General features: G+C 31.5%; 1 protein-coding gene across 16 annotated transcripts in view; it reads right to left on the bottom strand.

The window, feature by feature from the left end:
* Positions 1-13,165, bottom strand: part of LOC129257080 (CLIP-associating protein 2-like) — a 61,766-nt gene that overhangs the window by 12,571 nt on the left and 36,030 nt on the right. For 15 of the 16 annotated variants that reach the window (XM_064097295.1, XM_064097309.1, XM_064097303.1 and 12 more), the window contains 7 exons: positions 10,372-10,475; positions 9,848-9,911; positions 9,201-9,364; positions 8,885-8,963; positions 8,320-8,463; positions 7,160-7,246; positions 274-333 (listed from right to left, as the gene is read on the bottom strand). In XM_064097295.1, coding sequence (XP_063953365.1) covers positions 274-333; positions 7,160-7,246; positions 8,320-8,463; positions 8,885-8,963; positions 9,201-9,364; positions 9,848-9,911; positions 10,372-10,475 — 702 coding nt within the window. The remainder of the gene's footprint in view (positions 1-273; positions 334-7,159; positions 7,247-8,319; positions 8,464-8,884; positions 8,964-9,200; positions 9,365-9,847; positions 9,912-10,371; positions 10,476-13,165) is intronic. The other variant, XM_064097307.1, reaches the window with a different exon arrangement.

The following is a 13,165-nucleotide window of genomic DNA, read 5'->3' on the forward strand; positions in this document are numbered from 1 at the left end:
CATGGTAATCCCTAAAAATAATCGTTTGAAAATAAACTTAATGCAGACTAAAAATCTGTAAAAATCTAGTGTTACAACAGGAAAATTGAGACTTTTAATAGAAAATTAAATAGAAAAAGGGTGAATTAAAGCTAAAGGAGAATATATATTTGATTAAGCAATTTTGGATGGCAGGTAATAGAGAGCTACATTGATCATTTGGATGGATTTTGGTTTAATATTGCTAGGTGGCCCCAGAGCTTTGAGATCTGTTTCTGTTTTGCTTTGCTTTACCTCATCATCAATGGTGGATGCTATACGCAGATCATTGCGCAAGAGCTTGGTCGCCCCCTCCTAGTGTAAGACACAATAAAAAAATAAAGAAAAAAAGCAACAAAAAGAGTGGAAGAAAGGGAAAATGACAGACAAAGAATACACAATAAAACAAATTATTTGTCAGATTGTGAAAACAGAGAAGAACCTTAAAAATACTTGAGAGACTCCATTAAGCCCCAAAAAGGAGAAAAAGAATGGAAAGGTCATGAGGCAAACATGGTTCCCCCACTGCAGCACCATTAACACAGGATAAAAGGGAATTTTTTTAACCCCCTTCAGAAAAATTAGATGGACATTAATAAATTTTGCAATTGAAAATAAAAGAAAAATTCGGACATTATTACATGACTACAAATTTAAGAAATATTAAGGCAGATTGGACCATACAAGTATATTTCAATATTAGTATTACTTTTGACTTTGATTCAACATTTGTTAAATAATGAATATCCTTCTTTTAATAATGAACATTACATTTAAAAAAAATACTGATATCCAACCAGGAAATAAGAAAAACTTGCGCTGTTTCTAAATCAGGGTTTCATCAACTATCAGGAAGTGATGAATAAATTAAGTTATTTTGAATTTCACAAGAAATGTATACTGCAGAATCGCTAGTGGAATGCATACACAGTCATATTATAGAATCTCCAAAAATCAAGATGGTAAGCGCCTGAATAGTTAAAGATGACATTAAAAATCAGTACAATTTAACTTCGTCAAAAGAATGCAAAAAATACATATACATATACTGTATACATATACTAAATATAACTATAAATCAATGTGTAACACTTACTACTTTCATATATAATCACAAAATTATGCTCATTTCCAGTGAACATTAGTGTTGTTGAGTACACTATTAGTCTATGCATTTTATTCTGGTTTATTATGCAGTCTATTTTATAATGAAGAATGGTTGCATGCCTGATCCTTAGATGCTTTTCTTTTTGTTCTGTTTCATCCACTTCTATTCAACTACTGCAAATAGTTTTTTTTTTTCATTGACACTGGGTGGGACTGATGATTCTATGGAAATCTGATTTGATGAACTGTTAAAAATGATTGAGATTCATAATACTATTAAGAAACATGAAATAAAATGATTGCACTATATCAACCGTTACTTCACTTTTATAGTACACAGATCGATATAATAAATGCAGTGAATGAATTTCTCAAAGATGGCAGAAAATGTCATTAACCCATAGAATAATCATTTTTTGTCTTATCCAAGATATAAACACACTTGTAATCTTATCCCCTAAGTGTCAATTTTGTATGAAAGATAGCATTGCTTTGAGTGAACAATACTTTACTGCAGAATTCTTTTCACTTAAAATGGTGATACCATAATTATTTGAACTGTCAAGCTCTATGCTAACACCATCTAAAAGTGTAAATGTTCACTAAGGAAAATGAAATCCTGGGAACAAGTTAGCTTGCATGAAAACAGAAAAAAAAGTTATAAATCAATGAAAGTTTAAATATTTAACAAATGATAAGAAAGTTTATGAGCATATGAATATTGAGATCACTAATGCTGTGGACATTCTCCTGTTAGTAATTTGACTAACATGTATGATGTCACACTTACACAACTCCCCAATTAGTTTTCTACATATTATACTTAAATTTGTCACTTTTTAAAGTCTATCCATATATCAGGTGGTTTTTTTTTTTTTTTTTTTTTTTTTTGTTTGTTGGGGGGGGGGGGGGTGACATGTAATAGAGGCTTTGTCAAATATACCATGGACAAAGAGGTTGTACTATCATTACAATGAGCAAAAATGGGTATTTGAGGGTACATTATCAGTGTACACAGGGGGAGAGAGGATCTTGGTTGCATTGCCATGAATTGGAGGATTTTTCTCTTTTTGTCGAATTGTCTCAAACTTTCATTGACCTTATTCTCTGGGGTTTTTTTTTTTTGGGGGGGGGGTTGTTTTCATATTTATACTAAAACACTAACTTGCTCCAAAGATTTTGATTCCCATTAAAAAATAATCAAGAAATTTAATGAGCCCTATTTCCCTGACTACCAATTTATTTTGTCATTTAAATAAGCTTGTCATTAGTAAGAAATGGAAATTGAACCAAGAATAATCTCAGTAAAAATAAATTGGGTTAAATATGATTTTGAAATTGGAATCCAATAATAAAAGCATATTTAAGGAATGTCTTGTTGTTTGTTATATTAATTAGCAAGGAAATTATTCAAAAATCCCCTCAAAAAATATTCTACATATAAATAGAAAATGAAAATATAATGTATAATCATGTAAATATTTTACCTTTATTATTGGCTAATTTTTAATTTATAAGATATTCTCTGTTCATCAAGTTATGGTGTTTTTTTTTTTACACATGTGAACTCTTTTACAACAATTTTCTTAAATTTTTCCCTCAGATAAAAAAAGATGCAGAATATGAAAATTCAGACATCTTATTTAAAGGTTAACAAGAACTTAGATTTTTCTCACATTGTAGTTTAAAATATATTTATATGGCCTGATTTCTGATGCTAAATACTATCATCAATCTATTCATTCATTACATAATACACTTTTAAAATACATAACAAGTTAATTGTCAACATTTCCAAAATGATTTTTTTGTATTTACATGTAAATTTGCATTACTCTCACACATTTAGAAGAGAATGGAAAGAATAAATGTCACTTTAATGTTTAAAGAAATGGAGGAGGCAGCATGCTCTCTTAAATTGGGCCAATTTGGGAATAAAAATGGGATCTACAAACACAAAATACAACACGGATATTGACTAAAGCAAATTACGTTATTGAAATCCATAAGCACAGAAGAAATTAACCATTCAAAATCTGGGAATATACATGTATGAGCAATGTTGAATGTTGAATTTGTAACTTAAAGAATGACTTATCACAAAAAAAAATTAAAAAGGCCAATTGATATCCTTGTATTACCATTAGCAACAGGACAATTAAAATAACACAGGTGGAAAATCAAATTTTCTTTAAAATTAAAAATGAAAACAAAATACATACATATAGAGTCTTTTTATGCAAGAATTGGTAAATGACACACTCTCATCTATAGAAATACTTAGTTTTTCTTTAGCTTGCTTGTGATTACCTTCCTGCCTTAAACATTATTTTGATAGCAACTTCAGAACCAAAATATCAAAGTAAAGAACAAAACACACCTTCTGGGACATGCATATAACTATACTCTGCAATAAATCTGAATCCAAGAATAATAAAATGCCTTTTTCATGCACAGCTTTAGAAAAAAAATGTATGTTTAGACCCCTGACAGTGAGCATTAAGATTATCTCAGATTTGGGGAGAGAGCTTTAACTACAAGGGACATCTTGCCCTTTAGAACCCCTACATATTTCATTTAAGTTTATATTTCTATCTTTAGAGTCAATCACAACCTTTTGCGTTTGAAACAGGAGATATTTGATTTTTTTCCCCCTCTTTTTTTGTGTAAAATGGTGATTTCCTTTGTATGATAGGTGTTTTTATATAATATAACAGTTGAATATAAATTAATAAACCAATGTGACTCTGGCTTGTGTTACTTTGCAGCACGTTAGAGCAAAAATGTTTCCCTTCATCAGGCATACCACAAGGGAATTGAGCACATAGATATCAGCTATTTGCAATTAGTTATACAATTCACCTCTTAGAGATATGTGTAGATAGAGGCTTGGAGAAACAGAATGGAAGAGGGAAAGAGAGAGGAAAAGGGGCAGGGGGGGGGGGGCAAAGAGGAAAAGAAAATGTGATTTATCTGGGGAGAGAGGGGGAGGAAAAGAGTAGCAAATAGTAGCAAAGGGAGAGGAGGAATAGGGATGGGACAGCAAAGAATGTAAGAATAGAATAAAGTTATTTAAAAAAATAGAAAGGAAAGGGGGAGGAAAATAGAATATTGATATAATCCACAAATACTAAGATATTATTTTAATCCATCATGTTGCTACATGTATACAGCAAATATATTTGTTTCTATGTGCTGGATGAAGTACCAATGCAACATGGAATGGGCAACATCAATGCCTTTGCAATCTGATTAGAATACTATAAATCTTGAATATTTGATTTTTTGTTTTGTTTTTTTGGGGGGAGGGGGGGGGGGGGGGTCATATACAATAGCCTGATACAAATTCTTCAGAATGGAACAAACAATGGAAGACTATGGAGTATTGATGGTTACATGGTTTATATTTCAATCTGTTAAATGTTGATGATCTCACCATGTAGCCTGGTGTCTGATTAGGTGAGTTGGGAACCAGATAATTCCATGGGCCAGAAGGCTACACACAGCAAAAACAATCAGGTTAATATTGTATTTAAGGGGGACAAATACACCACCTATCGGTGACATCTCATCCAGCTTCACGTCACATGTTTTCTTAACTGTGTCCATTTAAATGAAGTTTTAGGGTTTATACTTCTTTATTATTTCCTTTTTTTTTTTACTATTGATTTTTAAAAGTGCAATCAGTAGATAGCTGAATAAACCATTGTTGATTTGTACCAAAACTCAAATGTTTCATATCCAAAAATGTGAATAACATAAATTTATTTCAGTGAGTTGAAATCAGCAAATCTCTCTAAGAACCACAAGCCTGCAACCATATTGAAATACAAACAAGGTAATTACTCAAACAAACCTTACCCAAGATATGAAGATATATAAATCTAAATAAACATCCTTTGAGCATGTTTAATAAAACTTGTTATCATAGCAAATTTGCAATAACAGTTAAAAGCTATTGAAATCATTCAATTTGATTGGCTGATATTAAACTTGTTATTGAAATGTGCATTTGTTATAATAACAAGTCTTTATGAAACAGGACAAAGTTCTACGCTGGATAACTGTCTATTGTAGATAATTCTATTGGTTAGAGGCGGCTTGATAGTGGGTAAATGGATGTCAACACCACATGTGGAGCACTGCACGCAAATAACTAATAAGTCACATTTGTATTTCAGCATTAATCTACTCATCTACTTATCCACGTTTATTAATTCTAATGTTTTGAAAGGACAATTTATGAACAGCCAAGATCACACAAGATAATCACTTCATTAAGATATTCATTAACCATCATTGCAAGCTTTGTTCAAATATTGTATCTGATTGGCATTTGGCAAACTATTTAGAATAATTCTCTAATTATTTGATGTGTGAAATGAATCACCAATTAATCCTACTCACAGGCAGAAACAGATAGTTTACTCTATGTTAAGAATAAAATATGAATAAAATATTTCTACCTAAATAAATTACTTACACTCCATAAATTCCATACAAAACAAATGTACATTAATTATGACAACATCAGGCACATTGTACTATCTCCTAGGATTACAAAGCAAATATATTATTATTTTACAGTCATACTATATCCATAACTTCAAGGTCACTCATATGAATAATTGAATTGTCATCGTCATTATTCCCCAATGAGTGCAAAGTACTGTTTTTGACTACCCAGCACCACTAGACCATATTTCATGCAGCATAGTAGCGCCATGGCATTCCACACTACATACCTTGAAGAGTAAACTCTAAACATTGTACTGCGAAATATGACATGAGTCCTAGCAATACTCATCTCAGTTATACTCATCAAATTCGCTATTTGAGTTGGGGTAACAAAATGGCAATTTAATAAGATTATGTAGGAAAATATAGTCCTGTGTATTAAACAAAACAATTTATTATAATGAATTTTGTTGCTTTTAACCATTAAATGAGAAAAGTGAAAGCAAAATTTATTCAAGTTGTAATTATACCCCTAACCCATATCATTCATTCATAAACATGATTTTCATCACGATGCAGTGCACTTCTACATATATGTTTCTTTTCCTCTTTTCCCCCACAGTATACCTGCATTAAATGTGTAATTAGCATCAATACTTTAGTCTCAGACTTCTGTCAATTTTCCATTAATTATCCATCTCCCTAAAATCAAATCATGCATAGCGTGTTGAAAAGGATCAATTACTCTCAAAGGAACCATCCAGAATGTTTTGGTGCTCTTCAAGGCAGTGGTGTTCAACTTTTAACAAAAACAAAAACCATTGAAAGCAAAGGCCAGATAACATAAACATGAGTTTGGAAAGCAGACTAAGGTACAAGCACAAAGAGGCAAATCATACAGAAACGGAAATACAGGACATAAAGGGGCTACCTAAACTGACCACCTGTAAAAAGAAAATTGCACATCTTCATAAAATCTTTAGTTGATAGATTACCCCAAACTAAATAAATAATAATGCATCCCTATCTATATAAGCCCATATTATCAAGACCTTGAAAAAAAAATTATCTTGCAGAAGAACCAATTTGTATTCTATCAAAGAGGCAATTACTTTCAGCTCATATGTCGTTTAAAAAGGGAAATCTTCATATTTCTCCAAAAATATATCCATAGAATGTTTAAAGGTGTCATTAATCACTCATTACATAATTTGAGCACTGTTTATTAAGATAATATTGTGTTAGCAATTAAATATCAATTATCATTTACATCATTAACCCAAATTAAGTACAGATTTTGCAATGATAGGACAAAATCTTTCTTTGCAGAATGAAAATCATTCTATTTTTTCTAATTTCTTAAGAAAAAGAAAAAAAAAGGATCAGATCAGATCAGATGAGTATCAATATTACCCTTTTCTAAAAATGGTTCAACCCCATTTTCAAGGTAGTCAGTTCGGTGGGGCTTCAAAATCATAACCCAGAAAAGGGGCAGAGACCTGGAAGATGACATGCATTTGAGAAGGTACATGTAGGACAAAGGAGGAAGTGACATGATACACTTTGTTTTTTTTACCTGATAGGTCTTGGGTAGTACAGATAACATCATGCTAAATTCTGGGGTGTTGAGTTCAAACAAGGCTATCAATACAGCTTGGGATGCCTGGGTGTAAAAAACACAAAATAAAGAATAATACCACCTTTAAATAACAAAGCAATAAATCAATAAAGTGAGGAAACAATAAATAAAGACTACTTCATTCAACATGGCATACCTGAAATACAGGAGGAATAGCACTGTTTGAATTTACATGGACTTTGCGATAAAAAAATGGGTTAAAAGCTGTGTAGAACTTCACTTGCATACTTCATAAAAAGGTGGAAAGGTTATATTAAAGAGAACCCCATCCTTACCAAATTCACTGAAATTATATGAAGTCATGATTGAGTGAACTTGTTTAAGTACAAAACTTGCAAATCATCAAAATTATAACATAAATCATATTTAAAATCATAAAATGTGTGAGGTAACAAGCATTACCAACATCATAAGATTTTACAGCAGCACAAAATGATTGTATGCACCCGAGTTTAAGTTGTCTTGATAGAAGATGTTACATAGAGAATAAAAACTGAATTGCCCCCTGTTGCTTAACTACAGTTTGAGTCTAAACTTAGGAAATCATAGGCGTGTCAATTTCGTATTTGATTCAATTGATTGGTTCCTTGTGAAACAGATTTCAAAATGAACAGTAAACAATTCATTAACATTCCAGTGCATGAACTAATTTACCCTAGAGTTACTTCAACAGATCACAAAATAAAATCCTGTAAATCTTGTTGAATGACAGAAAATGTGGACAATACTTGAATTCAATTCTTGAATTACTTTGCATAGGAATGTTACAAAATTGCCTTTACAATACAGTTGATGCATTCAAAGAATGTAGCATAGCTTGTCATGGATGGCAATTTTCTGACACTGATGTAGCCCCAAAGAAATCTAGTAAGATGACAGGCTTGGTAGAGATGCCCAGGGGATGTATCATTTTTTAATCTTTACAAGGCTATTAAAGCATCACATAGGGGAGGGTAAATGGTAGTTGATCAGCTTTGAACCACCTGTTCCAACTAGACTACAATGCCATAGTGCCCCCCACCCATTAATTTCTGACACAATTATTAGAGGGGAGGGGGTAGGGAAGGTCTTGGCCAGTTTTGAATCCTGCATCTTACCCTCCTGACTTCAGGGCTCTTGGCATCTTTGGTCCATCCAATGATTCTTGAGACAGCTAACCTGGTTTCTGCTGAGTTACTGAAGTCTGCAGGATCCATCACATCTGTCAAACTCTCCATGTACCGTAACATGGCAACTTTTGTCTAGAAATATCAAATTAGTATTCATAATAATAATAATCATCATCATCATTCTCATGACCATACTTGGCAACTTTAGCAATCTTACCAATAATGTTGTGATGTTCATAGTGCTTTACCCATCATTATCCTGGTATGAAGTGCCATGATGTAATGCAATGAAGTAGCATAAGCCTCCAGGTAATGCAGTTATTTACCAATAATTATTCAACAATAATAGTTGATAACAAACAATTAGAAAACAAGTTTCAACACCCAAACACTTCTTTGTTCTTTGATAAAAACTTTTTTTTTTGCTTCAGGTCTTGGCACACATACAAAATGAAATTTGAAAATGCACCCTTCCATATAATTCCTTGTACAATTATTGATTGAGGGATCAGATGGACTAGACTTGATATTCAGTTTGTTCCTCCCTCCTTACCTTCATGTTAGGTGTTTGTGTCTGGTCCATAATGTACTTGGTTAGTATCCTAAATTGAATCTCATATGGGAAGCTTTCCCTGTGAAAAGAATACAAGGAATGGCAATAAGGTTAGCTTACCTCACTAATTCACTATACTACTTTTCATATTTTTTAAATCAATATTGTGCATATCTTTTTTATTCCACACTAATTGAATTCAATGCATGCACTTAAGATAATGCCACAATATCATCACTAATGGTAATAATATGCTTGCTCAAAGAGCTAAATAACAACGACATAATATAAAGGAAAGACTTCATAAGGCATATACCTGACAATTTCTAGTGTCCTTTGAACTTTGTTGAGAATAGAACCTAATAAATCTGACCCCATCTTCTGTAATAGTCTTGTGATGAGTACAAATAACCAGTCTAGGAGCTCAGTTTTGTGCACTATGATGAACTCTCCTAATGTCTCTAAGAACAGGCTGAATGTCTGTAAAAATAGAAAGATACATGAAGAATCAAAATCCAAACTATGCAGTGTATTATAAAAAAGGCAAAATTATCTTGAAAATGTAGAGACAAAAAAATTGTACAGAAATAATGTTGTTCATACATGGACAAATGCAGCATACCATTTAGCTCTTTGGAAACAATTGCTCACAATATGAAAAATAGTAGCGTTATAATAAACATTTTATCTATGTAAAATTCAAAACCAATCAAACCCCACAAATAATTATTTCCTGAAAAATACCTGTAAAAGATAAAGAAATTGATGAAAATGCAATAAGACTGAGATAATATATAATCTTACATGTATGTCATGAAATATGATTGTGAAAAATATGGTGCATACAGTTCTATAATTAATATCAATACTGTCTATTGACCAGTGTCTTTACAAAGAATGTTACTCAAAATGATTTGCATGTATTTGAAGACTCCTAATGTATTAAAGGAGCTATAGTATTACCTTGCTCTGTGGGTCAGCAAACATCCTTGTAAACAGCTCTGTGATTCTCTTTATTTCAGATCGACTGAAAATTAAAGAATGATACAATCATATGTAAACATAACATGCTATATACCACATGATTGTGACACATGTGAAATTAAGTCCCACTGACCTCGTGAAAAAACAGCCACCATGTGCTCCGTTGCAGAAATTTAATATTCATAATAACTGTACCATCTTCAATCTTTACTCTGTCATCAATTGCAACTACCATGGGCATGGTGCTCCAAAAAGTAGAGGTTTCCATAGAAAAAATGACTAAGCAACTGAAATTTGACATAGGTCTATTATAAAGTAATCTACTGCAAAAATGTTATAGTCTTGAAAGCTATTTATACAGAGTGAATAGCAGATGAAATGGATATTCAAAGTTAGATTCAAGATTTGATCTTTTAATCATGAATTACTTATTTTGACTGGCATTATGTCCATTGCAGTAACATCTAAAGCCAGTTATTCAAACATATCAATGAAGCATATACCTTAGTGCTCTGTTGCTATGTAGGGTGTACTGAAGACCTATTAATCCTTCTTTCCGCTCTGACCATGCAGGACTTGCCATCTTGTTTAGGACTTCTGATACATCCTGTAAAATCATAGGGAATTAAATACATATTTCATAAAAAACAAATACAAAGTACTTACTACAAATTTATACATTCTTGTTGTTACATCTTACAGAACTGACTCAGAGATAACAAATATATAAATTATCAGAAGAAAGGCAAAAAGAAGGAAATAAGGGAATTGTTGATTCCCATAGTTAACAGTTTCTTCAAGCATTAACTTTATACTATCGCTGAGAAAATAATGTTCAATTCAATTCAATTCATTTATTTCTATATTCAAATTCAAATTGGACAATATAAAAACATGATAAAAAATACAAACAAGAATTAATTAAAAAATGACAAAAAACAAAAAAACAACAACCAAAGAAGCAGAACATAATATGTAATCTGAATACGGAGGAATTGCCAAAAAGCCAAAGAAGCTTATCGAGGGCAATCCCAGAATAAGAGTAAAAAGATACATTTATATCATGAGATACAGGGAGTGCGAGACAGACAGGCAGAAATTTGAGAGGGGGATTGGAAAGAAAAGGGAGAGAGATAGGAAAAAGATGAGAATAGAGAATTGATATGAAAAAAGAAGATTACGAAGAAAAAAATAAACATGCTAAGTATATTAAAAATCTACACGCAGTATATAAGCTTTGTATTTACGTTTAAATGTTAACAAAGTCAGACTTAATTTAAGTTCATCTGGAATATTATCAACTTTACAAATTGCAAGGGAATTACATTATGCTACCAACATTGGTCACTTTGCAAAAAAGAGAAAATGGTTTCCTCAGGTTAAAAGTACGACTGGGCCTATTTACATAAAGAGCTATACTCAATATTCAATGATTATTGTAATTTTCATATAAAGTTTAACAAATAAATGTAGATACAGACCCTGTATGTAACAGGGTCATGAAAGATTGATGTTACAGGTCTAGCACATTGTCATATGTGGTATGACTGATCTAAATAGACAAGCTAAATGGTCCACATCATCTTAAATGGTCTGACTGGTGTATAGTGATTGAATTGTATGACTGGTATCATGGATTGACTTCTACATACGCATGTACCTGGGTACAACTGGAATTGAAAATTACATTACTAGCATAGCAGCAACAGAGGAGATATATGAGGGTGACAGGCGATTTTACCCTCATCACAGCCCAAACTGACCCTAAAATGTCCCAAATGGCATGCATGGGGGTGGCCATTTTTTCTTGTATCGCCAAAAGTTCTGCCACAAACAATATTCAGGAATATTTAGAAAATTAGTATTCTTCATACTGCAAAAGATCCATTTACAGCATATTTACTTGTTACACAGAAAGTAGCTCTCCAAATGAAAGAAATAACCCAGAATATTCAGCAATCACTCCACTGTAGTAAGAAATAACTAGCACATCAATGATGTGGAGCTCATCCGGCATCTCGCAACGAAATTTAACACAATTTTAATTTCAGCCCAGTTGACACTGTAGTGAATTATATTGGTGACATAAATTGAGGATATAGAATTGAAATTGATGAAGAAATTACATAGAAGTATTTTTGTGATCTATGAATAAATTTCATATAAATTAAGCATAAATAACTTTCTAGTCAAAATTTCTTAACTCTGTGTAGAACCTTGGTGAACCTCATGTAGCTCTCAGATGGAACAAAAATAATCAAAATTAATCAACAAATAAATAAGTAATTTTTGTGAGTTTGGAAAATATATGAATTAGCATATTTAATGAATTTTAAAATTCTGTGTTTAAATTTTGTATCACCACCTCGAGCTATCATATAAAGCTAACAAAATTGAAATTGATCAACAAATGAAGAAGAAAAAACATTTTTTGTGATTTATGAATAAATTTTGCATAAATTAGCATAAATAATTTTCCAAAATTTTGTGTACAAGTTTGTTGAACCTCATGCAGCTCTACCAGATGGAAGAAAAAAATCTAAATCTGTCAACAAATAAAGAAGAGGAATTTTCTGTGATTTATGAATAAATTTTGCATAAATTAGCATAAATAATTTTCTACTCAAAATTCTGTGTAGAAGTTTGGTGAACCTCACGAAGTTCTACCAGATGGTACATAAAAAAAAAAAATTGGTCAACAAATAAAGAAGAAGAGGCATTTTCTGTGATTTCTGAATAAATTTTGCATAAATTAGCATAAATAATATTGTACTGAAAATTTCAAAATTCTGTGTAAAAGTATGGTGAACCTCATTAAGTTCTACCAGATGGAAGAAAAAAAATCAATATCAATCAACAATTAAAGAAAAAAAAAAGGCATTTTATGTGAATTTTTAAAAATATGAATAAATTAATTTCGCATAAATTAGCATAAAAATTGTTCTAGTCAAAATTTCGAAATTCTGTGTAGAAATTTGGTGAACCTCATGAAGCTCTACCAGATGGAAGGAAAAAAATCAAAAAATTGGTCAACAAATAAAGAAGCATTTTATGTGAATTTTTAAAAATTTGCATAAATTAATTTCGCATAAATTAGCATAAAAATTGAACTGATCAAAATTTCAAAATTCTGTGTAGACATTTGAACCTCATGAAGCTCTACCAGATGGAAGCAAAAAATTCAAAATCGGTCAACAATAAAGAAGCATTTTTTGTGAATTTTGAAAAATGCGCATAAATTAGCATATTTAATGAATTTCACAATTCTGTGTAGAAGTTTTGAATCCCCCACCTAGT

This window comes from Lytechinus pictus, chromosome 3 (assembly GCF_037042905.1).
Source record: "Lytechinus pictus isolate F3 Inbred chromosome 3, Lp3.0, whole genome shotgun sequence".
In the NCBI taxonomy this organism is placed as follows: Eukaryota; Metazoa; Echinodermata; class Echinoidea; order Temnopleuroida; family Toxopneustidae; genus Lytechinus; species Lytechinus pictus.